General features: G+C 44.8%; 1 protein-coding gene across 3 annotated transcripts in view; it reads right to left on the reverse strand.

Annotated features, from left to right (window-relative positions):
• Window positions 1-27000, reverse strand: part of LOC109884493 (serine/threonine-protein kinase 31) — a 34543-nt gene that overhangs the window by 4385 nt on the left and 3158 nt on the right. For 2 of the 3 annotated variants that reach the window (XM_031820538.1, XM_031820537.1), the window contains 13 exons: window positions 11394-11544; window positions 11169-11294; window positions 9363-9395; window positions 7843-7958; window positions 7419-7575; window positions 7056-7181; window positions 6624-6806; window positions 6154-6276; window positions 5652-5771; window positions 4622-4753; window positions 928-1029; window positions 433-513; window positions 57-182 (listed from right to left, as the gene is read on the reverse strand). In XM_031820538.1, the coding sequence (XP_031676398.1) occupies window positions 57-182; window positions 433-513; window positions 928-1029; window positions 4622-4753; window positions 5652-5771; window positions 6154-6276; window positions 6624-6806; window positions 7056-7181; window positions 7419-7575; window positions 7843-7958; window positions 9363-9395; window positions 11169-11294; window positions 11394-11544 (1576 nt within the window). The remainder of the gene's footprint in view (window positions 1-56; window positions 183-432; window positions 514-927; window positions 1030-4621; window positions 4754-5651; window positions 5772-6153; window positions 6277-6623; window positions 6807-7055; window positions 7182-7418; window positions 7576-7842; window positions 7959-9362; window positions 9396-11168; window positions 11295-11393; window positions 11545-27000) is intronic. The other variant, XM_031820539.1, reaches the window with a different exon arrangement.

The raw sequence follows: 27000 nt of genomic DNA on the forward strand, positions 1-27000 counted from the left end.
AGAATAGGGTCCTATTTGGGACGTAGACCTAATAAGGTGTGTGAAAAAGGGGTTACCTTGAGTATGACCCTCTGTCCCTGGAACTCAGTACAGACCAGAGGCCTGCGTCCACTCAGCTCCTTCATGGGCTCAGCGTCAAACATGTCCCTGTCCAGACTCTTCACCACCAGACCTCCAGAGCTCTGCACACACACACACACACACACACACGGTTGTGGTCATCATACTCACATCTGTGAAATACGTAGGTGCTGCTAATAATACATACGTGATGAGAACATGGTAATTAGGAACACAGTGAAATAACACTGGACACATTCACAGATCTCCACTAGGGGACAGAACTGCAGCACAATGTGACCATGTCCTGGTTTCCATATGGTCTTGTACAGAGGTATAGTTGGATCAGTCAGGACTCAGGTTGTGTCTCACCATGTGGCTGTGGATGTCTGCCTCAGGGTAGAGCAGGGGGAGCTCAGGACAGCAGCCTTCAGCCACAGCACTGAGCTTCATCTACAACACAAACATGACACAGAGCTATTAGTGAGGGGTGTGATGAGTGGAACTTACACTTTGTGGAAGTGTTCCTGGACTTAGTTGGAACACAGAATTACAATGACAGAACATATAAATGACAGAATCAGAATGACAGAATTAGAATGACAGAACATATAAATGACATAATTAGAATGACAGAATTAGAATGACAGAACATATAAATGACAGAATTAGAATGACAGAATTAGAATGACAGAACATATAAATGACAGAATTAGAATGACAGAACATATAAATGACAGAATTAGAATGACAGAATTAGAATGACAGAACATATAAATGACAGAATTAGAATGACAGAATTAGAATGACAGAACATATAAATGACAGAATTAGAATAATAGAAAGATGTTGGAACATGTAACGTACATATTCTTTTCTTTCTTGACCGATTTCATGGAAAAGAGTGTTTCTGGTCTCAGCAATCTCTTCCTTCTTCTTCAGAATCTCCGTTAGGTCAAAGTCTTCAGCCTGACAGGAGAAACCATGAATAAACCTCCCTTTGCTATATTACCACTCTAATCACTACTGCATTCACAGGAAATCATTCTGCCATTATAACTATACAAATTGAGCTGGGTATCCTATGCAGACAAGCCAGCTGTTCTGGGACTGTGTTCCAAACGGCATCCTATAGGCTTGGCCGGTATACCGTATACCAGGGGGGGGGGGGGGGGGTTCAATACAGAACTATTCTCCATGTCTCCACTTTCATCATCTACAACAAGTTCAGCCATAGTATTAGTGCAGAGCAGGCTGATCAGTCTGTGTTTTTGTACATATTTTTGTGATATGATGGTGTTATTACTGGAAGTTGAAGTGTTTCAATACAGAACTATATTTGTAGCTACTTAAGTAAATACCTGCAGTCAACTTGTGCAATATGTTAGGAGATAAAGCAGATGGCATTGATCATTTCACCTGTCACATTATGAAGCTCACCGTAGTTCCCCAGAACCGTTGAGCCAGTCACATTATTGTACATTATGAAGCTCACCGTAGTTCCCCAGAACCGTTGAGACAGTCACATTATTGTACATTATGAAGCTCACCGTAGTTCCCCAGAACCATTGAGACAGTCACGTGTTTGTTTGGAAATAGCACAACAGGAGAAAGCGGGAGCTGGTGAGTCCAGCTGTGTGTTGACATGAACCAGCTGTGTGTTGACATGAACCAGCTGTGTGTTGACATGAACCAGCTGTGTGTTGACATGAACCAGCTGTGTGTTGACATGAACCAGCTGTGTGTTGACATGAACCAGCTGTGTGTTGACATGAACCAGTTTTATATTGAAAGTCTTTGTTTGTTTTGCTTCAATAGTGATCAGGGGCATGAAACTAGTTTTCCTTCACAGAATACATTAGTACAACACATTCAGACACTACATTAGTACAACACCTTCATCAGACACTACATTAGTACAACACATTCAGACACTACATTAGTACAACACCTTCATCAGACACTACATTAGTACAACACATTCAGACACTACATTAGTACAACACCTTCATCAGACACTACATTAGTACAACACCTTCAGACACTACATTAGTACAACACCTTCAGACACTACATTAGCACAACACCTTCATCAGACACTACATTAGTACAACACATTCAGACACTACATTAGTACAACACCTTCATCAGACACTACATTAGTACAACACCTTCATCAGACACTACATTAGTACAACACCTTCAGACACTACATTAGTACAACACCTTCAGACACTACATTAGCACAACACCTTCATCAGACACTACATTAGTACAACACCTTCATCAGACACTACATTAGTACAACACCTTCATCAGACACTACATTAGTACAACACCTTCATCAGACACTACATTAGTACAACACCTTCATCAGACACTACATTAGTACAACACCTTCAGACACTACATTAGTACAACACCTTCAGACACTACATTAGCACAACACCTTCATCAGACACTACATTAGTACAACACCTTCATCAGACACTACATTAGTACAACACCTTCATCAGACACTACATTAGTACAACACCTTCAGACACTACATTAGTACAACACCTTCATCAGACACTACATTAGTACAACACCTTCATCAGACACTACATTAGTACAACACCTTCATCAGACACTACATTAGTACAACACCTTCATCAGACACTACATTAGTACAACACCTTCATCAGACACTACATTAGTACAACACCTTCATCAGACACTACATTAGCACAACACCTTCATCAGACACTACATTAGTACAACACCTTCATCAGACACTACATTAGTACAACATCTTCATCAGACACTACATTAGTACAACATCTTCATCAGACACTACATTAGTACAACACATTCATCAGACACTACATTAGTACACCTTCATCAGACAATACATTGGTGCAACACATTCATCAGACAATACATTAGTACAACACATTCATCAGACAATACATTAGTACAACACATTCATCAGACAATACATTAGTACAACACATTCATCAGACAATACATTAGTACAACACATTCATCAGACACTACATTAGTACAACACATTCATCAGACACTACATTAGTACAACACATTCATCAGACAATACATTAGTACAACACATTCATCAGACAATAGCGTAATTTACAACAGAAGTGTAACACTATTTGGCTGGCAGACACACAAGTAAATGAGCTTTCAATGAAAAAGCTAGGTATTTTTTGTTGTTGCAAAAAACAATGCATGACCATCATATTTCTAATGTTTATCATAGAAAGAATGTAGCAAGCTAAATTTCCTAATGTTTTGTTTAAAGTTAACCTGGCATTTTAATGGTGAAAAATGACTGGCTACCCTGAGAAAAGTACCGGAGAACAGTAGCTCCACATCAGTCAGAGTGCTGTCTGCTGATAGAATGATGGAGAACAGTAGCTCCACATCAGTCAGAGTGCTGTCTGCTGATAGAATGATGGAGAACAGTAGCTCCACATCAGTCAGAGTGCTGTCTGCTGATAGAATGATGGAGAACAGTAGCTCCACATCAGAGTGCTGTCTGCTGATAGAATGATGGAGAACAGTAGCTCCACATCAGTCAGAGTGCTGTCTGCTGATAGAATGATGGAGAACAGTAGCTCCATATCAGTCAGAGTGCTGTCTGCTGATAGAATGATGGAGAACAGTAGCTCCACATCAGTCAGAGTGCTGTCTGCTGATAGAATGATGGAGAACAGTAGCTACACATCAGTCAGAGCGCTGTCTGCTGATAGAATGATGGAGAACAGTAGCTCCACATCAGTCAGAGTGCTGTCTGCTGATAGAATGATGGAGAACAGTAGCTCCACATCAGAGTGCTGTCTGCTGATAGAATGATGGAGAACAGTAGCTCCACATCAGTCAGAGTGCTGTCTGCTGATAGAATGATGGAGAACAGTAGCTCCACATCAGTCAGAGTGCTGTCTGCTGATAGAATGATGGAGAATAGTAGCTACACATCAGTCAGAGTGCTGTCTGCTGATAGAATGATGGAGAACAGTAGCTCCACATCAGTCAGAGTGCTGTCTGCTGATAGAATGATGGAGAACAGTAGCTCCACATCAGTCAGAGTGCTGTCTGCTGATAGAATGATGGAGAACAGTAGCTCCACATCAGTCAGAGCGCTGTCTGCTGATAGAATGCCCGTTCCTGAATTCTCATCCAAGTGGAGAAGAGCAACTGAAGAACGAAATTAGTTTGATGCCGAACAGAAATTACAATAAGAAGCATTTTATATCTGCATTTACAAGACGCAGCAAGATATTTCTTATGAGATTTATATTTCTTTCCCTGTGTGAAAAGCATAGAATTCTGCATTAGGGTGACCCTTAAATTGAACTAGCTAGTTATCTAAGTAAATGGCTGAATTAATAAGGAAATGGGAAACATATTGCATTAATAAGGAAACATAGTGTTGGCTTTCTGCCCTGTTTGACAAGTCAAAGCCGTTTGTATGAATGATCTGTACAACTGCCACTGCAGCTTGATTTATGAGCCATGGTCAAAAGTAGTGCACTAAATAGACTTCCTCATCTCTCACCTCCTCCAGACTGGCCTCCTCCACCTGTCTCCACCTCAGCTGAGCCCTCAGGCTGCGGATACGTTTCTTCACAGAGAACAGAGAGTCTGGAGTCGGGCTAGCATTCTGCCACTGTAGCATCTCACCCTTAAACTGCAACACAAACGGAATGCACCACAAACGGAATGCACCACAAACGGAATAGAACACAAACGGAATGCACCACAAACGGAATAGAACACAAACGGAATAGAACACAAAACAAACGGAATAGAACACAAACGGAATAGAACACAAAACAAACGGAATAGAACACAAACGGAATAGAACAAACGGAATGCACCACAAACGGAATAGAACAAACGGAATGCAACACAAACGGAATAGAACACAAAACAAACGGAATAGAACACAAACGGAATAGAACACAAAACAAACGGAATAGAACACAAAACAAACGGAATAGAACACAAACGGAATAGAATAGAACACAAACGGAATAGAATAGAACACAAACGGAATAGAATAGAACACAAACGGAATAGAATAGAACACAAACGGAATAGAATAGAACACAAACGGAATAGAATAGAACACAAACGGAATAGAATAGAACACAAACGGAATAGAATAGAACACAAACGGAATAGAATAGAACACAAACGGAATAGAATAGAACACAAACGGAATAGAATAGAACACAAACGGAATAGAATAGAACACAAACGGAATAGAATAGAACACAAACGGAATAGAACATCCTTGATAAAGGAGAAAACATCAGTTGGAGAGATAAGAGCACATCTCCAGACTGCTAGTGTTCTGACACAGCAGAAAGAGAAGCTATATGGTTAAAGACAAACAGCAAGATCTACTCAGATCTACTCAGATCAGGGTCGCAGCATTAAGGGAAACTGAGGTTTTCCAGAAATCTTGGTTGGATGATTCCAGATTTCCTGCATATTCCCTCACAATTCTGGGAATCTTCCAACCTTGATTTCTGGAAAATCTGGTAAGTAAACACATTAAACATCAAAACCAATTCTCTCACCTTGGTGTTGAGCAGATATTTCTCCATAATGTCACTCAGCAGACTCTGCTCACTCTGAATGTGCTGCATGACTTTGTGGAAAGCATTGGACACTGCCTTGGTCTCATGGTTGTTCTGCTCCTGTTGAGTAAACAAATAAGTCAACAACAAACAAATAGAGTAAAAAAAAACACGACGATGAGGTAATGCCGTGTTCAAAATAACAGAGAAATCTCAGACTTCAGTGTGTTTAAGACCACTGGGGGGGGGGGGGGGGGGGGGGCTAGTAGTTTTGAACGGACATCCAACTCAGTATTCCAAGTCAGGAAACTCTGCCATCTTTCTAAAGCTCCAACTTTCCGACCTGAAGATCACTGACGTCATGTTTCCCAGTTGTCTTCAAAGCACCATCAGACTCACTGACATGTAGCTGGACAGGTGAAATATGGGCCCTGGTCAAAAGTAGTGAACTACATATATAAAAAAGGGAATAGGGTGCCATTTGGGACACACCCAAACTCACCCCGACTGACAGGGGAGAGTCCAGCTCCTTGGCCACGTTGTTCTCTGCCTGCTTCAGCAGCTCATTCACTCCGTCCACGATGTCATTCACTCCCACCACTGTGTTAGCTGACAGGCAGAAAAACTGAAGGGACATTGGAGGATTAGGATTTCCCAGACAAGCCCAATGCTTAACTAAAAAAACCTTTTGAACATGAACATGTTTCTTAGTCCACGAGGCTTAATCTGTGTCCGGGAAACCTGCCCAAACTGTACAGTTCCATACCCAGGAAGACCGCTGGAGAAGAATTACATGTCAAATCATTTTCCGTGGGCAAATCTTCAATCACTTTAGTAAAGAGAACAGTTGTTTCCCCTTCCCACCCTTCACAGTACACACAAAAGCTTGGGAGAAATAAACCCAGACTCTCTTTTTTAAGTTTCTTCATCCTCAGTTCACCCAAACCAAAGCGGTACCGGGTCATTCTGTACCTTGCCAACGTTCTCCGACCAGGTACACAGGGCCTGGAGGGCCTTGTCCGTCCCGTCTCTGACAGAGCTGGTGAGCTGACTCCTCTGAGTCCTCCACTGGCTGAACTGCTCAAAGGCCTGCTGTCCAACATCCCCCTCCATAGAGGCTGGACCAAACACTGCAGTCAGGGAGGAGCTCACCTCCTGGAACACGGACACAAGGGAACAACAGCTTGATCATAGCACGCGTCCCAAATAATACCTTATATAGAGCACTATGTAGGGAATAGGGTGCTATTTGGCCCACATCCTTATATGTTGATGCATCAGAGCATGTTCAGCTGATAGCCTTGATAGAACCCCAATCCTGTGAGGTCATCTAGAAATAACAAACCCACTTCACATATTTGGAATGTTTTCAGATGACAGAATCCTAGTTTTCATTTTCAGTACCTCCAGTTTGTCCATGCGTTGTCTGACTGGCAAACACTCAACCTCCTGAAGGAAGGACTCTACAGTGGCAGTCAGAACACCTCGCACCTTATTCCGGTTGTCTATCAGATCCCAAAGCTGCTCCTTCTGCAAAATGGACGCCAAAACATGGTCATTTCACTGATGAGAAACTGTATTCTGATCTGATGAGACGCGTGTCTTTGTGTCCCAAATGGCAACCTATTCCCGATTTAGTGCACTACTTTCAACTAGACCACTATGGGCCCTGGTCTAAAGTAGTGCACTAAATAGGGAATAGGGTGCCATTTTGGATGCACCCATTAACAGTAGGATGCACACATTAACAGTAGGATGCAGACTGACCGTCTGACAGGCCTCGAGTTTCTCCTGAGCCAGGCTGTAATCTCTCCATGCCGACTCCAGCTTCTCCATGGCAACCGGGGCAGAGATGCTGTTGTTTATGACAATGTTGATAGACTCCGTAAGGCTGTCGCTATCCGTGTTACCTGGGTTTCTCTCTCTGTCCAGTAGAAATAAAACCATGATAATGCAAATCAATAGAAAGAGTAACTCAATGTGAAATGTTGAATTGTATAAATAAATACATGTAATAAAACATTGTTACTTAATATTTGTTATTCTATAATAAAATAATTCCAATTCGAGAGGTGTGTGTGTGTGTGGGGGGGGGGGGTCAGAAAATGATACCTCATTACCATATAGTGCACTACTTTCGAACAGAGTGCACTATATAGGGCGCTATTTGCAACCCAGACCATCACAGTACCTTAATCCTCTCAGAGAATCGACTCCCTCAGCCAGTCGACAGAAGCGTTCAGCCACCGCTGAGTCCAGGAGCTTATCCACTTGCTTCTCCTTCTTCTTTAACTGTCCCCTCACAGCCTAAACACAGGGAGAAGCATTCAAAACACCAAAGACAGACACACAGTAGACAAAGGGAGAAGCATTCAAAACACCAAAGACAGACACACAGTAGACACAGGGAGAAGCATTCAAAACACCAAAGACAGACACACAGTAGACACAGGGAGAAGCATTCAAAACAACAAAGACAGACACAGTAGACACAGGGAGAAGCATTCAAAACACCAAAGACAGACACACAGTAGACACAGGGAGAAGCATTCAAAACACCAAAGACAGACACACAGTAGACACAGGGAGAAGCATTCAAAACACCAAAGACAGACACACAGTAGACACAGGGAGAAGCATTCAAAACACCAAAGACAGACAACACAGTAGCACAAATCTAATCGTATGTCACATGCTTTGGAAACAACAGCTGTAGATTGACAGTAAAATGCTTACTTTTCCAACAATAGTGTTATTTATTTATTTTATCTTTAAAAAAAGTAAATGGTGACAGGAGGAATACATCCACAAGACACCTGCTATATTGTTTATGCCGCCAATGAGGACATTATTTTTTAAATTTTACCTTTATTTAACCAGGCAAGTCAGTTAAGAACAAATTCTTATTTTCAATGACGGCCTAGGAACAGTGGGTTAACTGCCTTGTTCAGGGGCAGAACGACAGATTTGTACCTTGTCAGCTCAGGGGTTTGAACTTGCAACCTTCCGGTTACTAGTCCAACCCTCTAACCACTAGGCTACCCTGCCGCCCCAATTAGCCACATTATCTACCTTCACGTTCCTTCAGTCTTTCATAACATTCATTCTAACTATAACCCAGGGCCCGGCTTCCCGATAGCGTTGGAATTTAGGTTTACAAGTGTTTTAACGATGCATCTTTCCTGCAACAGCCGAAGATGCGTTTCCCAAAACACCACGTAGAAAGAGCATTCGCTAAGTGCGTTGGGCAACGTGTTGATACTGAAAGAAAAGGCAGTGCTGCTCTCGGCCCACTGGGCAAAATCTGGTTGAATCAACATGGTTTCCATGCCATTTCAACCCCAAAAATCTATGTGATGAAGTTAAATCAACGTGGGAAACTGATTGAAATTGCAAAAGTCATCAATGTAAGGGCATTTAGTGGTTTGTAAAGACTGAGGCAGACGAAAACAAAGTGAGTTTTCAAGTGCAACTTTACTAATGATGGTTTGGGGAAACAGCTGGGAGATTTAACAATGTTTCTAGGAAGGTCCTAACGATGGTTTGGGAAACAGCTGGGAGATTTAACAATGTTTCTAGGAAGGTCCTAACGATGGTTTGGGAAACAGCTGGGAGATTTAGCAATGTTCCTAGGAAGGTTCTATCGATGAACTTAGCATTAAGATGTTTTTGGGAAACCAGACCCAGGTCTATCCCCTTAAAACCTCATACCTGCACTACCATGTCCCTTCCACACTTACGACCCTGCCCAAAAAAAAAATAACATTGTTGAGGACAAAGCCAAACATTTGCATTATATACTGAACAAAAATATAAACGCAACATGTAAAGTGTTGGTCCCATGTTTCATGAGTTGAAATAAAATATACAATTTCTGCACAAAAAGCTTATTTTTCTCAGATTTTGTGCACAAATGTGTTTACATCCCTGTTAGTGAGCATTTCTACTTTGCCAAAATAATCCATCCACCTGACAGGTGTGGCATATCAATTAGTGTATTAAATAGCATGATCATTATACAGGTGCACCTTGTGCTGGGGACAATAAAAAGCCACTCTAAAATGTGCAGTTTTGTCACACAACACAATGCCACCGATGTCTCAAGTTTTGGGGGAGCATGCAATTGGCATGCTGACTGCAGGAATGTCCACCAGAGCTGTTGCCAGAGAATTTAATATTAATTCCTCTACCGTAAGCCACCTGCAACATAGTTTTTGAGAATTTGCAGTACGTCCAACCGGCCTCAAAACCACAAACCTTGTGTAACCATGACAGCCAAGGACCTCCACATCCAACTTCTTAATTTGATGAAACTGTGGGTTTGCACAACCAAAGAATTTCTCAGGGAAGCTTATCCGCGTGCTCGTCGTCCTCACCAGAGACTTGATCTGACCAGTTTTTCTGTCGTAACTGACTTCAGTGGGTAAATACTCACCTTCGATGGCAACTGGCATGCTGGAGAAGTGTTCTCTTCACGGATGAATGTCTCAGTACTTCCATTGCCTCATACTTGCCAGACATGTCACCCATTGAGCATGTGTGGGATGCTCTGGATCGATGTGTACGACAGCGTGTTCCAGTTCCCTCCAATATCCAGCAACTCCGCACAGCCATTAATGAGTGGGACAACGTTCCACAGGCCAATCAACAGCCTGATCAACTCTATGCGAAGGAGATGTGTCACTCTGCATGAGGCAAATGGTGGTCACTCCAGATACTGACTGGTTCTCTGATCCATCACGCCCCTACCTTTTTTTTAAACCTTTTCTGTTACCAACAGATGCATATCTGTATTTCCAGTCATGTGAAATCCATAGATTAGGTGTGGTGAGGGTTAAATATAGACTCGTTAATGTGATGTGGTGAGGGTTGAACGTAGACTCGTTAATGTGATGTGGTGAGGGTTGAATGTAGACTCGTTAATGTGGTGAGGGTTGAATGTGCTGTGGTGAGGGTTGAATGTAGACTTGTTAATGTGCTGTGGTGAGGGTTGAATGTGCTGTGTTGAGAGTTGAATGTGCTGTGGTGAGGGTTGAATGTAGACTCGTTAATGTGCTGTGGTGAGGGTTGAATGTAGACTCGTTAATGTGCTGTGGTGAGAGATGAATGTAGACTCATTAATGTGCTGTGGTGAGGGTTGAATGTAGACTCATTAATGTGCTGTGGTGAGGGTTGAATGTAGACTCGTTAATGTGCTGTGGTGAGGGTTGAATGTAGACTCGTTAATGTGCTGTGGTGAGGGTTGAATGTAGACTCGTTAATGTGCTGTGGTGAGGGTTGAATGTAGACTCGTTAATGTGCTGTGGTGAGGGTTGAATGTGCTGTGGTGAGGGTTGAACGTAGACTCGTTAATGTGCTGTGGTGAGGGTTGAACGTAGACTCGTTAATGTGCTGTGGTGAGGGTTGAACGTAGACTCGTTAATGTGCTGTGGTGACTTCTTAATGCTATGTGTTCATGAGCAGGTGCTCAGGGACAATTGACTAGTAGAAATCTGCTCCATACGACACCAGTCTCACCTGCACTTCCTGTTTGGCAACTTGCAGGTGTTTCTCCAGCTGCTCTGATTGGTTCTGGAGTGTGTTCCTCTCCACCTTCCATCTCTCTGCCTCTTTGGCATAATTAGCAATCTCCTCTTTCAACTTCTGAAATTACAATACAAGACGATACTCATACATAACTAATGCCCTGGAAAGCTTGCCGTGTGAGTGTGTCAGTGTGTCTCTCCCCTCTGTTTGTTCAACCTGGAGCTCTGAGAGGCTGTCTCTCAGCTGGTCCTCCCTGCGCTGGGTCTCTCGCTCTGCCTTCAGCCTCTGGTTCTCCTCCACCAGCTCCTGGTCCATCTTCTTCTTCATTAGGTTGGCAGCATGCTGGGCTGTGGCCTTGCTCTTCTCCCTGAGCAGGAGTTAAAACACACAGGCTGCTCAACCCTATTCTCTAAAAGACTACTTTGACACTATGGGCCCTGGTAAAAAGTAGTGCTCTGTTTAGGGAATAGGATGTAGGAAATGGGGGGGCATTTTGGACCCCATTTCCTATATATGGGCTCTGGTCAAAAGGTATACAGGGAATAGGGTGCCATTTGGGATGCAGACAGTCATGGGATAAAAACAACCCAGTTAGTAATCACCACTACAAACCACCCAGTTAGTAATCACCACTACAAACCACCCAGTTAGTAATCACTACTGCAAACCACCCAGTTAGTAATCGCCCACTACAAACCACCCAGTTAGTAATCACTACTGCAAACCACCCAGTTAGTAATCACTACTGCAAACCACCCAGTTAGTAATCACTACTGCAAACCACCCAGTTAGTAATCGCCCACTACAAACCACCCAGTTAGTAATCACCACTACAAACCACCCAGTTAGTAATCACCACTACAAACCACCCAGTTAGTAATCTCCACTACAAACCACCCAGTTAGTAATCACCACTACAAACCACCCAGTTAGTAATCTCTACTACAAACCACCCCAATCACTGATCATCCTGAGCTTGTTGCAACCCCCTAGATCTCTAAACAGTCTTTATATAAACATGCTGCAAAAGTAACAAGGTGGCTATGTTACGGTATTCATGGTTCTCCTCACACACACTCAGTCTCACACACCATGTTGATTCTACTGTATTGGCTGGCTCTCACACACACTCAGTCTCACACACCATGTTGAATCTACTGTATTGGCTGGCTCTCACACACACTCAGTCTCACACACCATGTTGAATCTACTGTATTGGCTGGCTCTCACACACACTCAGTCTCACACACCATGTTGATTCTATTGTATTGGCTGGCTCTCACACACGCGTTGATTATATTGTATCGGCTGGCTCTCACACACACACCATGTTGATTCTATTGTATTGGCTGGCTCTCACACGCACACACGTTGATTATATTGTATCGGCTGGCTCTCACACACACACCATGTTGATTCTATTGTATAGGCTGGCTCTCACACACACACACACACACACGTTGATTATATTGTATCGGCTGGCTCTCACACACACACCATGTTGATTCTATTGTATTGGCTGGCTCTCACACACACATACATTGATTATATTTTATAGGCTGGCTCTCACACACACACATTGATTATATTTTATAGGCTGGCTCTCACACACATACACACACACACGTTGATTCTATTGTATTGGCTGGCTCTCTCACACACACACGTTGATTCTATTGTACTGGCTGGCTCATAGCTACATTAACAGTTTAAACTATTAACAGCCTAAACAGAAGAGTCAATCTCCACTCCAGCAGCTTATCATGTTAAATCCCCAAAGCTACTTCCAGCCACCAAACAAGTCAAACATTATTTGTCACATGTGCTGAATATAACAAGGGTTGACCTTACTGTGAAATGCTTACTTACAAGCCTTTAACCAACAGTGCAGTTCAAGAAGAGTTAAGAAAATATTTACCAAATAAACTAAAGTAAAAATAGAAATATAATAAAAAGTAACACAATAACGAGGCGATATGCATGGAGTACCGGTACCGAGTTAGTGTGCAGGGGTTCAGGCTATATGCATGGAGTACCGGTACCGAGTTAGTGTGCAGGGGTTCAGGTTATATGCATGGGGTACCGGTACCGAGTTAGTGTGCAGGGGTTCAGGTTATATGCATGGGGTACCGGTACCGAGTTAGTGTGCAGGGGTTCAGGCTATATGCATGGAGTACCGGTACCGAGTTAGTGTGCAGGGGTTCAGGCTATATGCATGGGGTACCGGTACCGAGTTAGTGTGCAGGGGTTCAGGCTATATGCATGGGGTACCGGTACCGAGTTAGTGTGCAGGGGTTCAGGCTATATGCATGGAGTACCGGTACCGAGTTAGTGTGCAGGGGTTCAGGTTATATGCATGGGGTACCGGTACCGAGTCAGTGTGCAGGGGTTCAGGTTATATGCATGGGGTACCGGTACCGAGTTAGTGTGCAGGGGTTCAGGCTATATGCATGGGGTACCGGTACCGAGTTAGTGTGCAGGGGTTCAGGCTATATGCATGGAGTACCGGTACCGAGTTAGTGTGCAGGGGTTCAGGCTATATGCATGGAGTACCGGTACCGAGTTAGTGTGCAGGGGTTCAGGTTATATGCATGGGGTACCGGTACCGAGTTAGTGTGCAGGGGTTCAGGCTATATGCATGGAGTACCGGTACCGAGTTAGTGTGCAGGGGTTCAGGCTATATGCATGGAGTACCGGTACCGAGTTAGTGTGCAGGGGTTCAGGCTATATGCATGGAGTACCGGTACCGAGTTAGTGTGCAGGGGTTCAGGCTATATGCATGGAGTACCGGTACCGAGTTAGTGTGCAGGGGTTCAGGCTATATGCATGGAGTACCGGTACCGAGTTAGTGTGCAGGGGTTCAGGCTATATGCATGGAGTACCGGTACCGAGTTAGTGTGCAGGGGTTCAGGCTGTATGCATGGAGTACCGGTACCGAGTTAGTGTGCAGGGGTTCAGGCTATATGCATGGAGTACCGGTACCGAGTTAGTGTGCAGGGGTTCAGGCTATATGCATGGAGTACCGGTATCGAGTTAGTGTGCAGGGGTTCAGGCTATATGCATGGAGTAACGGTACCGAGTTAGTGTGCAGGGGTTCAGGCTATATGCATGGAGTAACGGTACCGAGTTAGTGTGCAGGGGTTCAGGCGATATGCATGGAGTACCGGTACCGAGTTAGTGTGCAGGGGTTCAGGCTATATGCATGGAGTACCGGTACCGAGTTAGTGTGCAGGGGTTCAGGCTATATGCATGGAGTACCGGTACCGAGTTAGTGTGCAGGGGTTCAGGCTATATGCATGGAGTACCGGTACCGAGTTAGTGTGCAGGGGTTCAGGCTATATGCATGGAGTACCGGTACCGAGTTAGTGTGCAGGGGTTCAGGCTATATGCATGGGGTACCGGTACCGAGTTAGTGTGCAGGGGTTCAGGCTATATGCATGGGGTACCGGTACCGAGTTAGTGTGCAGGGGTTCAGGCTATATGCATGGGGTACCGGTACCGAGTTAGTGTGCAGGGGTTCAGGCTATATGCATGGGGTACCGGTACCGAGTTAGTGTGCAGGGGTTCAGGCTATATGCATGGGGTACCGGTACCGAGTTAGTGTGCAGGGGTTCAGGCTATATGCATGGAGTACCGGTACCGAGTTAGTGTGCAGGGGTTCAGGCTATATGCATGGAGTACCGGTACCGAGTTAGTGTGCAGGGGTTCAGGCTATATGCACGGGGTACCGGTACCGAGTTAGTGTGCAGGGGTTCAGGCTATATGCATGGAGTACCGGTACCGAGTTAGTGTGCAGGGGTTCAGGTTATATGCATGGGGTACCGGTACCGAGTTAGTGTGCAGGGGTTCAGGTTATATGCATGGGGTACCGGTACCGAGTTAGTGTGCAGGGGTTCAGGCTATATGCATGGGGTACCGGTACCGAGTTAGTGTGCAGGGGTTCAGGCTGTATGCATGGAGTACCGGTACCGAGTTAGTGTGCAGGGGTTCAGGCTATATGCATGGAGTACCGGTACCGAGTTAGTGTGCAGGGGTTCAGGCTGTATGCATGGAGTACCGGTACCGAGTTAGTGTGCAGGGGTTCAGGTTATATGCATGGAGTACCGGTACCAAGTTAGTGTGCAGGGGTTCAGGCTATATGCATGGGGTACCGGTACCGAGTTAGTGTGCAGGGGTTCAGGTTATATGCATGGAGTACCGGTACCAAGTTAGTGTGCAGGGGTTCAGGCTATATGCATGGGGTACCGGTACCGAGTTAGTGTGCAGGGGTTCAGGCTATATGCATGGGGTACCGGTACCGAGTTAGTGTGCAGGGGTTCAGGCTATATGCATGGGGTACCGGTACCGAGTTAGTGTGCAGGGGTTCAGGCTATATGCATGGGGTACCGGTACCGAGTTAGTGTGCAGGGGTTCAGGCTATATGCATGGGGTACCGGTACCGAGTTAGTGTGCAGGGGTTCAGGCTATATGCATGGAGTACCGGTACCGAGTTAGTGTGCAGGGGTTCAGGTTATATGCATGGAGTACCGGTACCGAGTTAGTGTGCAGGGGTTCAGGTTATATGCATGGGGTACCGGTACCGAGTTAGTGTGCAGGGGTTCAGGCTATATGCATGGGGTACCGGTACCGAGTTAGTGTGCAGGGGTTCAGGCTATATGCATGGGGTACCGGTACCGAGTTAGTGTGCAGGGGTTCAGGCTATATGCAGGGGGTACCGGTACCGAGTTAGTGTGCAGGGGTTCAGGCTATATGCATGGGGTACCGGTACCGAGTTAGTGTGCAGGGGTTCAGGCTATATGCATGGGGTACCGGTACCGAGTTAGTGTGCAGGGGTTCAGGCTATATGCAGGGGGTACCGGTACCGAGTTAGTGTGCAGGGGTTCAGGCTATATGCATGGGGTACCGGTACCGAGTTAGTGTGCAGGGGTTCAGGCTATATGCATGGGGTACCGGTACCGAGTTAGTGTGCAGGGGTTCAGGCTATATGCATGGGGTACCGGTACCGAGTTAGTGTGCAGGGGTTCAGGCTATATGCATGGGGTACCGGTACCGAGTTAGTGTGCAGGGGTTCAGGCTATATGCATGGGGTACCGGTACCGAGTTAGTGTGCAGGGGTTCAGGCTATATGCATGGGGTACCGGTACCGAGTTAGTGTGCAGGGGTTCAGGCTATATGCATGGGGTACCGGTACCGAGTTAGTGTGCAGGGGTTCAGGCTATATGCATGGGGTACCGGTACCGAGTTAGTGTGCAGGGGTTCAGGCTGTATGCAGGGGGTACCGGTACCGAGTTAGTGTGCAGGGGTTCAGGCTATATGCATGGGGTACCGGTACCGAGTTAGTGTGCAGGGGTTCAGGCTATATGCATGGAGTACCGGTACCGAGTTAGTGTGCAGGGGTTCAGGCTATATGCATGGAGTACCGGTACCAAGTTAGTGTGCAGGGGTTCAGGCTATATGCATGGAGTACCGGTACCGAGTTAGTGTGCAGGGGTTCAGGCTATATGCATGGGGTACCGGTACCGAGTTAGTGTGCAGGGGTTCAGGTTATATGCATGGAGTACCGGTACCGAGTTAGTGTGCAGGGGTTCAGGCTGTATGCAGGGGGTACCGGTACCAAGTTAGTGTGCAGGGGTTCAGGCTATATGCATGGGGTACCGGTACCGAGTTAGTGTGCAGGGGTTCAGGCTATATGCATGGGGTACCGGTACCGAGTTAGTGTGCAGGGGTTCAGGCTATATGCATGGAGTACCGGTACCGAGTTAGTGTGCAGGGGTTCAGGCTATATGCATGGGGTACCGGTACCGAGTTAGTGTGCAGGGGTTCAGGCTATATGCATGGAGTACCGGTACCGAGTTAGTGTGCAGGGGTTCAGGCTATATGCATGGAGTACCGGTACCGAGTTAGTGTGCAGGGGTTCAGGCTATATGCATGGAGTACCGGTACCGAGTTAGTGTGCAGGGGTTCAGGCTATATGCATGGAGTACCGGTACAGAGTTAGTGTGCAGGGGTTCAGGCTATATGCATGGAGTACCGGTACCGAGTTAGTGTGCAGGGGTTCAGGCTGTATGCATGGGGTACCGGTACCGAGTTAGTGTGCAGGGGTTCAGGCTATATGCATGGGGTACCGGTACCGAGTTAGTGTGCAGGGGTTCAGGCTATATGCATGGGGTACCGGTACCGAGTTAGTGTGCAGGGGTTCAGGCTGTATGCATGGAGTACCGGTACCGAGTTAGTGTGCAGGGGTTCAGGCTGTATGCATGGGGTACCGGTACCGAGTTAGTGTGCAGGGGTTCAGGCTGTATGCAGGGGGTACCGGTACCGAGTTAGTGTGCAGGGGTTCAGGCGATATGCATGGGGTACCGGTACCGAGTTAGTGTGCAGGGGTTCAGGCTATATGCATGGAGTACCGGTACCGAGTTAGTGTGCAGGGGTTCAGGCTATATGCATGGGGTACCGGTACCGAGTTAGTGTGCAGGGGTTCAGGCTATATGCATGGGGTACCGGTACCGAGTTAGTGTGCAGGGGTTCAGGCTATATGCATGGGGTACCGGTACCGAGTTAGTGTGCAGGGGTTCAGGCTATATGCATGGGGTACCGGTACCGAGTTAGTGTGCAGGGGTTCAGGCTATATGCATGGGGTACCGGTACCGAGTTAGTGTGCAGGGGTTCAGGCTATATGCAGGGGGTACCGGTACCGAGTTAGTGTGCAGGGGTTCAGGCTATATGCATGGGGTACCGGTACCGAGTTAGTGTGCAGGGGTTCAGGCTATATGCATGGGGTACCGGTACCGAGTTAGTGTGCAGGGGTTCAGGCTATATGCATGGGGTACCGGTACCGAGTTAGTGTGCAGGGGTTCAGGCTATATGCATGGAGTACCGGTACCGAGTTAGTGTGCAGGGGTTCAGGCTATATGCATGGAGTACCGGTACCGAGTTAGTGTGCAGGGGTTCAGGCTATATGCATGGAGTACCGGTACCGAGTTAGTGTGCAGGGGTTCAGGCTATATGCAGGGGGTACCGGTACCGAGTTAGTGTGCAGGGGTTCAGGCTATATGCATGGAGTACCGGTACTGAGTCAGTGTGCAGGGGTTCAGGCTATATGCATGGAGTACCGGTACCGAGTCAGTGTGCAGGGGTTCAGGCTATATGCATGGAGTACCGGTACCGAGTCAGTGTGCAGGGGTTCAGGCTATATGCATGGGGTACCGGTACCGAGTTAGTGTGCAGGGGTTCAGGCTATATGCATGGGGTACCGGTACCGAGTTAGTGTGCAGGGGTTCAGGCTATATGCATGGAGTACCGGTACTGAGTCAGTGTGCAGGGGTTCAGGCTATATGCATGGAGTACCGGTACTGAGTCAGTGTGCAGGGGTTCAGGCTATATGCATGGAGTACCGGTACCGAGTCAGTGTGCAGGGGTTCAGGCTATATGCATGGGGTACCGGTACCGAGTTAGTGTGCAGGGGTTCAGGCTATATGCAGGGGGTACCGGTACCGAGTTAGTGTGCAGGGGTTCAGGTTATTTGAGGTTCATTTGTACATGTAGGTAGGGGTGAAGTGACTATGCATAGATAATAAACAGAGAGTACATGTAGGTAGGGGTGAAGTGACTATGCATAGATAATAAACAGAGAGTACATGTAGGTAGGGGTAAAGTGACTATGCATAGATAATAAACAGAGAGTAGCAGCAGTGGACATGTAGGTAGGGGTGAAGTGACTATGCATAGATAATAAACAGAGAGTAGCAGCAGTGGACATGTAGGTAGGGGTAAAGTGACTATGTATAGATAATAAACAGAGAGTAGCAGCAGTGTACATGTAGGTAGGGGTAAAGTGACTATGCATAGATAATAAACAGAGAGTAGCAGCAGTGTACATGTAGGTAGGGGTGAAGTGACTATGTATAGATAATAAACAGCGAGTAGCAGCAGTGTACATGTAGGTAGGGGTGAAGTGACTATGCATAGATAATAAACAGAGAGTAGCAGCAGTGTACATGTAGGTAGGGGTAAAGTGACTATGCATAGATAATAAACAGAGAGTAGCAGCAGTGTACATGTAGGTAGGGGTAAAGTGACTATGCATAGATAATAAACAGAGAGTAGCAGCAGTGTACATGTAGGTAGGGGTAAAGTGACTATGCATAGATAATAAACAGAGAGTAGCAGCAGTGTACATATAGGTAGGGGTAAAGTGACTATGCATAGATAATAAACAGAGAGTAGCAGCAGTGTACATGTAGGTAGGGGTAAAGTGACTATGTATAGATAATAAACAGAGAGTACATGTAGGTAGGGGTAAAGTGACTATGTATAGATAATAAACAGAGAGTAGCAGCAGTGTACATGTAGGTAGGGGTGAAGTGACTATGTATAGATAATAAACAGAGAGTAGCAGCAGTGTACATGTAGGTAGGGGTAAAGTGACTATGTATAGATAATAAACAGAGAGTAGCAGCAGTGTACATGTAGGTAGGGGTAAAGTGACTATGTATAGATAATAAACAGAGAGTAGCAGCAGTGTACATGTAGGTAGGGGTAAAGTGACTATGTATAGATAATAAACAGAGAGTAGCAGCAGTGTACATGTAGGTAGGGGTAAAGTGACTATGTATAGATAATAAACAGAGAGTACATGTAGGTAGGGGTGAAGTGACTATGTATAGATAATAAACAGAGAGTACATGTAGGTAGGGGTGAAGTGACTATGTATAGATAATAAACAGAGAGTACATGTAGGTAGGGGTGAAGTGACTATGCATAGATAATAAACAGAGAGTACATGTAGGTAGGGGTGAAGTGACTATGTATAGATAATAAACAGAGAGTACATGTAGGTAGGGGTGAAGTGACTATGCATAGATAATAAACAGAGAGTAGCAGCAGTGTACATGTAGGTAGGGGTAACGTGACTATGCATAGATAATAAACAGAGAGTAGCAGCAGTGTACATGTAGGTAGGGGTAAAGTGACTATGTATAGATAATAAACAGAGAGTAGCAGCAGTGTACATGTAGGTAGGGGTAAAGTGACTATGCATAGATAATAAACAGAGAGTAGCAGCAGTGTACATGTAGGTAGGGGTAAAGTGACTATGCATAGATAATAAACAGAGAGTAGCAGCAGTGTACATGTAGGTAGGGGTAAAGTGACTATGCATAGATAATAAACAGAGAGTAGCAGCAGTGTACATGTAGGTAGGGGTAAAGTGACTATGCATAGATAATAAACAGAGAGTAGCAGCAGTGTACATGTAGGTAGGGGTGAAGTGACTATGCATAGATAATAAACAGAGAGTAGCAGCAGTGTACATGTAGGTAGGGGTAAAGTGACTATGTATAGATAATAAACAGAGAGTACATGTAGGTAGGGGTGAAGTGACTATGTATAGATAATAAACAGAGAGTACATGTAGGTAGGGGTGAAGTGACTATGTATAGATAATAAACAGAGAGTACATGTAGGTAGGGGTGAAGTGACTATGCATAGATAATAAACAGAGAGTACATGTAGGTAGGGGTGAAGTGACTATGTATAGATAATAAACAGAGAGTACATGTAGGTAGGGGTGAAGTGACTATGCATAGATAATAAACAGAGAGTAGCAGCAGTGTACATGTAGGTAGGGGTAACGTGACTATGCATAGATAATAAACAGAGAGTAGCAGCAGTGTACATGTAGGTAGGGGTAAAGTGACTATGTATAGATAATAAACAGAGAGTAGCAGCAGTGTACATGTAGGTAGGGGTAAAGTGACTATGCATAGATAATAAACAGAGAGTAGCAGCAGTGTACATGTAGGTAGGGGTAAAGTGACTATGCATAGATAATAAACAGAGAGTAGCAGCAGTGTACATGTAGGTAGGGGTAAAGTGACTATGCATAGATAATAAACAGAGAGTAGCAGCAGTGTACATGTAGGTAGGGGTGAAGTGACTATGCATAGATAATAAACAGAGAGTAGCAGCAGTGTACATGTAGGTAGGGGTGAAGTGACTATGCATAGATAATAAACAGAGAGTAGCAGCAGTGTACATGTAGGTAGGGGTAAAGTGACTATGCATAGATAATAAACAGAGAGTAGCAGCAGTGTACATGTAGGTAGGGGTAAAGTGACTATGTATAGATAATAAACAGAGAGTAGCAGCAGTGTACATGTAGGTAGGGGTAAAGTGACTATGTATAGATAATAAACAGAGAGTAGCAGCAGTGTACATGTAGGTAGGGGTAAAGTGACTATGCATAGATAATAAACAGAGAGTAGCAGCAGTGTACATGTAGGTAGGGGTAAAGTGACTATGTATAGATAATAAACAGAGAGTAGCAGCAGTGTACATGTAGGTAGGGGTAAAGTGACTATGCATAGATAATAAACAGAGAGTAGCAGCAGTGTACATGTAGGTAGGGGTAAAGTGACTATGTATAGATAATAAACAGAGAGTAGCAGCAGTGTACATGTAGGTAGGGGTAAAGTGACTATGTATAGATAATAAACAGAGAGTAGCAGCAGTGTACATGTAGGTAGGGGTAAAGTGACTATGTATAGATAATAAACAGAGAGTACATGTAGGTAGGGGTAAAGTGACTATGTATAGATAATAAACAGAGAGTACATGTAGGTAGGGGTAAAGTGACTATGTATAGATAATAAACAGAGAGTACATGTAGGTAGGGGTGAAGTGATAGATAATAAACAGAGAGTAGCAGCAGTGTACATGTAGGTAGGGGTAAAGTGATAGATAATAAACAGAGAGTAGCAGCAGTGGACATGTAGGTAGGGGTAAAGTGATAGATAATAAACAGAGAGTAGCAGCAGTGTACATGTAGGTAGGGGTAAAGTGACTATGTATAGATAATAAACAGAGAGTACATGTAGGTAGGGGTGAAGTGATAGATAATAAACAGAGAGTAGCAGCAGTGTACATGTAGGTAGGGGTAAAGTGATAGATAATAAACAGAGAGTAGCAGCAGTGGACATGTAGGTAGGGGTAAAGTGATAGATAATAAACAGAGAGTAGCAGCAGTGTACATGTAGGTAGGGGTAAAGTGACTATGTATAGATAATAAACAGAGAGTACATGTAGGTAGGGGTAAAGTGATAGATAATAAACAGAGAGTAGCAGCAGTGTACATGTAGGTAGGGGTAAAGTGACTATGTATAGATAATAAACAGAGAGTACATGTAGGTAGGGGTAAAGTGATAGATAATAAACAGAGAGTAGCAGCAGTGGACATGTAGGTAGGGGTAAAGTGATAGATAATAAACAGAGAGTAGCAGCAGTGTACATGTAGGTAGGGGTAAAGTGACTATGTATAGATAATAAACAGAGAGTAGCAGCAGTGTAAAAACAAAGGGACCAATGTAAATAGCCTGGTGGCCATTTGACTCATTGTTCAGCAGTCTTATGCTTGGGGGTAGAATCTGTTAAGGAGCCTTTTGGTCCCCGACTTGGTGCTCCGGTACCGCTTGACGTGCGGTAGAAGAGAAAACAGTATGACTTGGGTGACTGGAGTCTCTGACAATTGTATGTGCTTTCCTCTGATATCGCCTGGTATAGAGGTCCTGGATGGCAGGACGCTTGCCCCCAGTGATGTACTGGGCCCTACACACTACCTTCTGTAGCGCCTTATGGTCAGATGCCGAGCATTTGCCATACCAGGCGGTGATGCAACCGGTCAGGATGCTCTCGATGGTGCAGCTGTAGAACTTTTTGAGGATCTGGGGACCCATGCCAAATCTTTTCAGTCTCCTGAGGGGAAAAAGGTGTTGTCATGCCCTCTTCACAACTGTCTTGGTGTGTTTGGACCATAATTGTTCTTTTGTGATGTGGACACCAAGGACCTTGAAACTCTCGACCCGCTCCACTACAGCCCCGTTGATGTTAATGCCTTTCCCCGTAGTCCACGATCAGCTCCTTTGTCTTGCTCACACTGAGGGAGAGATTGTTGTCCTGGCACCACATTGCCAGGTCTCTGAGCTGATCATTCAGGTGATCACCCAGATTGGCCAGTCGTGTGAGAACCTCGTCATCATTCAAACGGTCAGACAAGTGAAAATTATGGTCAGTAAAGAAAACTTTAAGCTCGTCTCTAAATATTATTATTTTTTTTAAATCTATATTTTGTATCCATTTAATAATTTTGCACGCCCAATTTCAGTTTTTGATTTGTTAAAAAAGTTTGAAATATCCAATAAATGTCGTTCCACTTCATGATTGTGTCCCACTTGTTGTTGATTCTTCACAAAAAAATACAGTTTTATATCTTTATGCTTGAAGCCTGAAATGTGGCAAAAGGTCGCAAAGTTCAAGGGGGCCGAATACTTTCGCAAGGCACTGTATCTGTCGTTCTTCCCCTGAACAGGCAGTTAACCCACTGTTCCCAGGCCGTCATTGAAAATAAGAATGTGTTCTTAACTGACTTGCCTGGTTAAATAAAGGTAAAATTAAAAATTAAAAATACCAGGAGCTGCACCAGGCCGACCACGTCTGTTGACTCATCCAGCTGTAACAGACATATACCAGGAGCTGTGCCAGGCCCACCACGTCTGTTGATTCATCCAGCTGTAACAGACATATACCAGGAGCTCTGCCGCGTCTGTTGACTCATCCAGCTGTAACAGACATATACCAGGAGCTGTGCCAGGCCCGCCACGTCTGTTGACTCATCCAGCTGTAATGCACAGAATTCACTGGCTTGTATGTGAAGCAGTAATTGTTTCAAAACATCTCCTGCCATGTCACTGATGAGTCATGAAACGGCGTTGTTTGATGGAGACATTGTCTGTATAGTTTTTTTTTACCTTTTCCCCCAGCATTGTCCCAGCCATATCCTCGGCAGCAGGAATAATTAAATACTTCCACTATAGTATGAGGCTTGCCTGTCCTAGCCACTCGGTAGCTCACCATATAAGACTCTTCTAGCCCCTTCTTATTAATGGTATCTGTTGCTTTTATACATGTCTCATTACTCAAACGTCGTCTTAATTCTCGCTCCAAAAAATTCCTATGGCTTATTTTTCAAATTGGTATGTTTTGTTTCTAAATGTCTGCACAAGAGTGAAGGTTTCATTGAGTTGTGAGATAGTACTTTGCACATATACACACACTGTGGTTGAGGAAAGGCACTACTCACAATATGAGTGAACCCCAAATCAATGTAGTTCTCATCATATTTGCGCCTCTTCAATGGTCCAACGTCCCTGTCTGTTGTTCGGTGCTTTCCCGGGTAAGGGGGTAGTAGCTCTTCAGCTGCATCAGATTCAAAACTGTCAGTGTCCATGCTAGCTGGGCTAACAACAATTGTAGAATTACTGATGCTAGCTGGGCTAACAACAAATGTAGAATTACTGATGCTAGCTGGGCTAACAACAAATGTAGAATTATTGATGCTAGCATTGGATGTGCTCGTGGAACAACTTGTCGTCAACAGGTGCAGGTGTAGTACTGCTGGTAGTAGCAGTACTACCAGTAGAGCTGGTATGCGTCTATGGACATGGGCCTTACTTAAAAAAAAAACATTAATCAATTTTCACACAAACAGAATGAGCAGCAGCTACGTTTGGCTAAATACGGACTGTGAGTGGAATTCCCGCGAGAGAGTAATGGTTAATGTGAATGGATGTTAATTATTTGACTAGGCTACCTGTATTTGACAATGTGTTATTTTGCTGAACACTATATGGTTTCATTACATTTTTTGGGCAGTGAAAGAAGAATACTCCAGTTGAGAAAAAAACCTCACTGTTGTAAATGTGAATACAAATAAAATATTGTATTATATATGTCGTACTCCCAACGGCATTGCGCGTACGTACCCCAGTTTGGGAATACCTGGTCTAGGGTATCCGGGAGGATGCTGTTGGCTACAGGGCGGTAATCATTTAGGCAGGTTACCTTCGCTTCCTTAGGCACAGAGACTATGATGGTCTGCTTGAAACATGTAGGGATTACAGACTCAGTCTGGGAGAGGTTGAAGATGTCAGTGAAGACTCGTGCCAGTTGGTCCGCACATACTTTGAGTACACGTCCTGGTAATCCATCTGGCCCGCGGCTTTGTGAATGTTGACCTGTTTAAAGGTCTTGCTCACATCGGCTACAGAGAGTGTTTTCACACACTCATCCAGAACAGCTTGTGCTCTCGTGCATGCTTCAGTGTTGCTTGCCTCAAAGCAAACATAAAAGGCTCATCTGGTAGGCTCGCGTCACTGGGCAGCTCACGTCTGGGTTTCCCTTTGTAGTCCGCAATAGTTTTCAAGCCCTGCCACATCCGACGAGCGTCAGAGCCAGTGTAGTAGGATTCAATGTTAATCCTGTATTGACGCTTTGCTCATTTGATGGTTCGTCTGAGGGCATAGTGGGATTTCTTATAAGCGTCCGGATTAGTGTCCCGCTTCCCTGAAAGCATCAGATCTAGCCTTTATCTCGATGCGGATGTTGCCTGTAATCCATGGCTTCTGGTTGGGGTATGTACGTACGGTCACCGTGGGGACGATGTCATTGATGCACTTATTGATGAAGCCAATGACTGATGTGGTGTACTCCTCAATGCCATTGGAGGAATCCCAGAACATATTCCAGTGTCTGCTAGCAAAACAGTCCTGTCAAGTAGCATCCATGTCATCTGACCACTTCCGTATTGAGCGAGTCACTTGTACTTCCTGATTTAGTTTTTTGCTTGTAAGCAGGAATCAGGAGGATAGAATTATGGTCAGATTTGCCAAATGGAGGGCAGGGGAGAGCTTTGTATGCATCTCTGTGTGTGGAGTAAAGGTGGTCTAGTTTTTTTCCCTCTAATTGCACATGTGATAGGCTGGTAAAAATGTGGTGAAACTGATTTAAGTTTGCCTGCATTAAAGTCCCCGGCCACTAGGAGCGCCACTTCTGGGCGAGCATTTTCTTGTTTGCTTATGGCCTTATAGAGTTGGTTGAGTGCGGTCTTGGTGCCAGCATCGGTCTGTGGTGGTAAATAGACGGCTACGAATAATATAGATGAGAACTCTCTTGGTAGATAGTGTGGTCTACAGCATATCATATACTCTACCTCAGGCAAGCAATACCTCGAGACTCCTTTAATATTAGACATCGCTCACCAGCTGTTATTGACAAAGACACACACCCCCACCCCTAGTCTTACCAGACATAGCGTTTCTGTTCTGCCGGTGCATGGAAAATCTCGCCAGCTCTATATTATCCGTGTCGTCGTTCAGCCACGACTCGGTGAAACATAAGATTACAGTTCTTAATGTCCCGTTGGTAGGATAATCAAAGATTAATTTTATTTTCCAATGATTGCGTGTTAGCAAGTAGAACGGAAGGCAGTGGGAGTTACTCGCTCGTCTATGGATTCTCAGAAGGCAGCCCGATCTCCCAATTTTTAAAAAACATTTTTTATTTTACTAGGCAAGTCAGTTAAGAACAAAATCTTATTTTCAATGACGGCCTAGGAACAGTGGGTTAACTGCCTGTTCAGGGGCAGAACGACAGATTTGTACCTTGTCAGCTCGGGGATTTGAACTTGCAACCTTCCGTTTACTAGTCCAACGCTCTAACCACTAGGCTACCCTGCCGCCCCAATACCATTCACAGCACAAGATTATTAATTTCAAGTGAAAAAGTCAAAGTATGGGCCACTGCGAACAACCCTGATTCAACTACTTGCAAAGCTCTTCATTAGTTGAATCAGCTGTGCTAGTGCTGGGCTGGAACAAAACATTTCCAGTCCTTGGGATCCCAGAGGAACAGACAGAAAACACAGTCCTAGACAGACAGGTATCTTACTTCATTATCCCAGCGGAACAGACAGACAGGTATCTTACTTCAT

The sequence above is a fragment of the Oncorhynchus kisutch genome, unplaced genomic scaffold (genome assembly GCF_002021735.2).
Source record: "Oncorhynchus kisutch isolate 150728-3 unplaced genomic scaffold, Okis_V2 scaffold3465, whole genome shotgun sequence".
NCBI classification, from domain to species: Eukaryota; Metazoa; Chordata; class Actinopteri; order Salmoniformes; family Salmonidae; genus Oncorhynchus; species Oncorhynchus kisutch.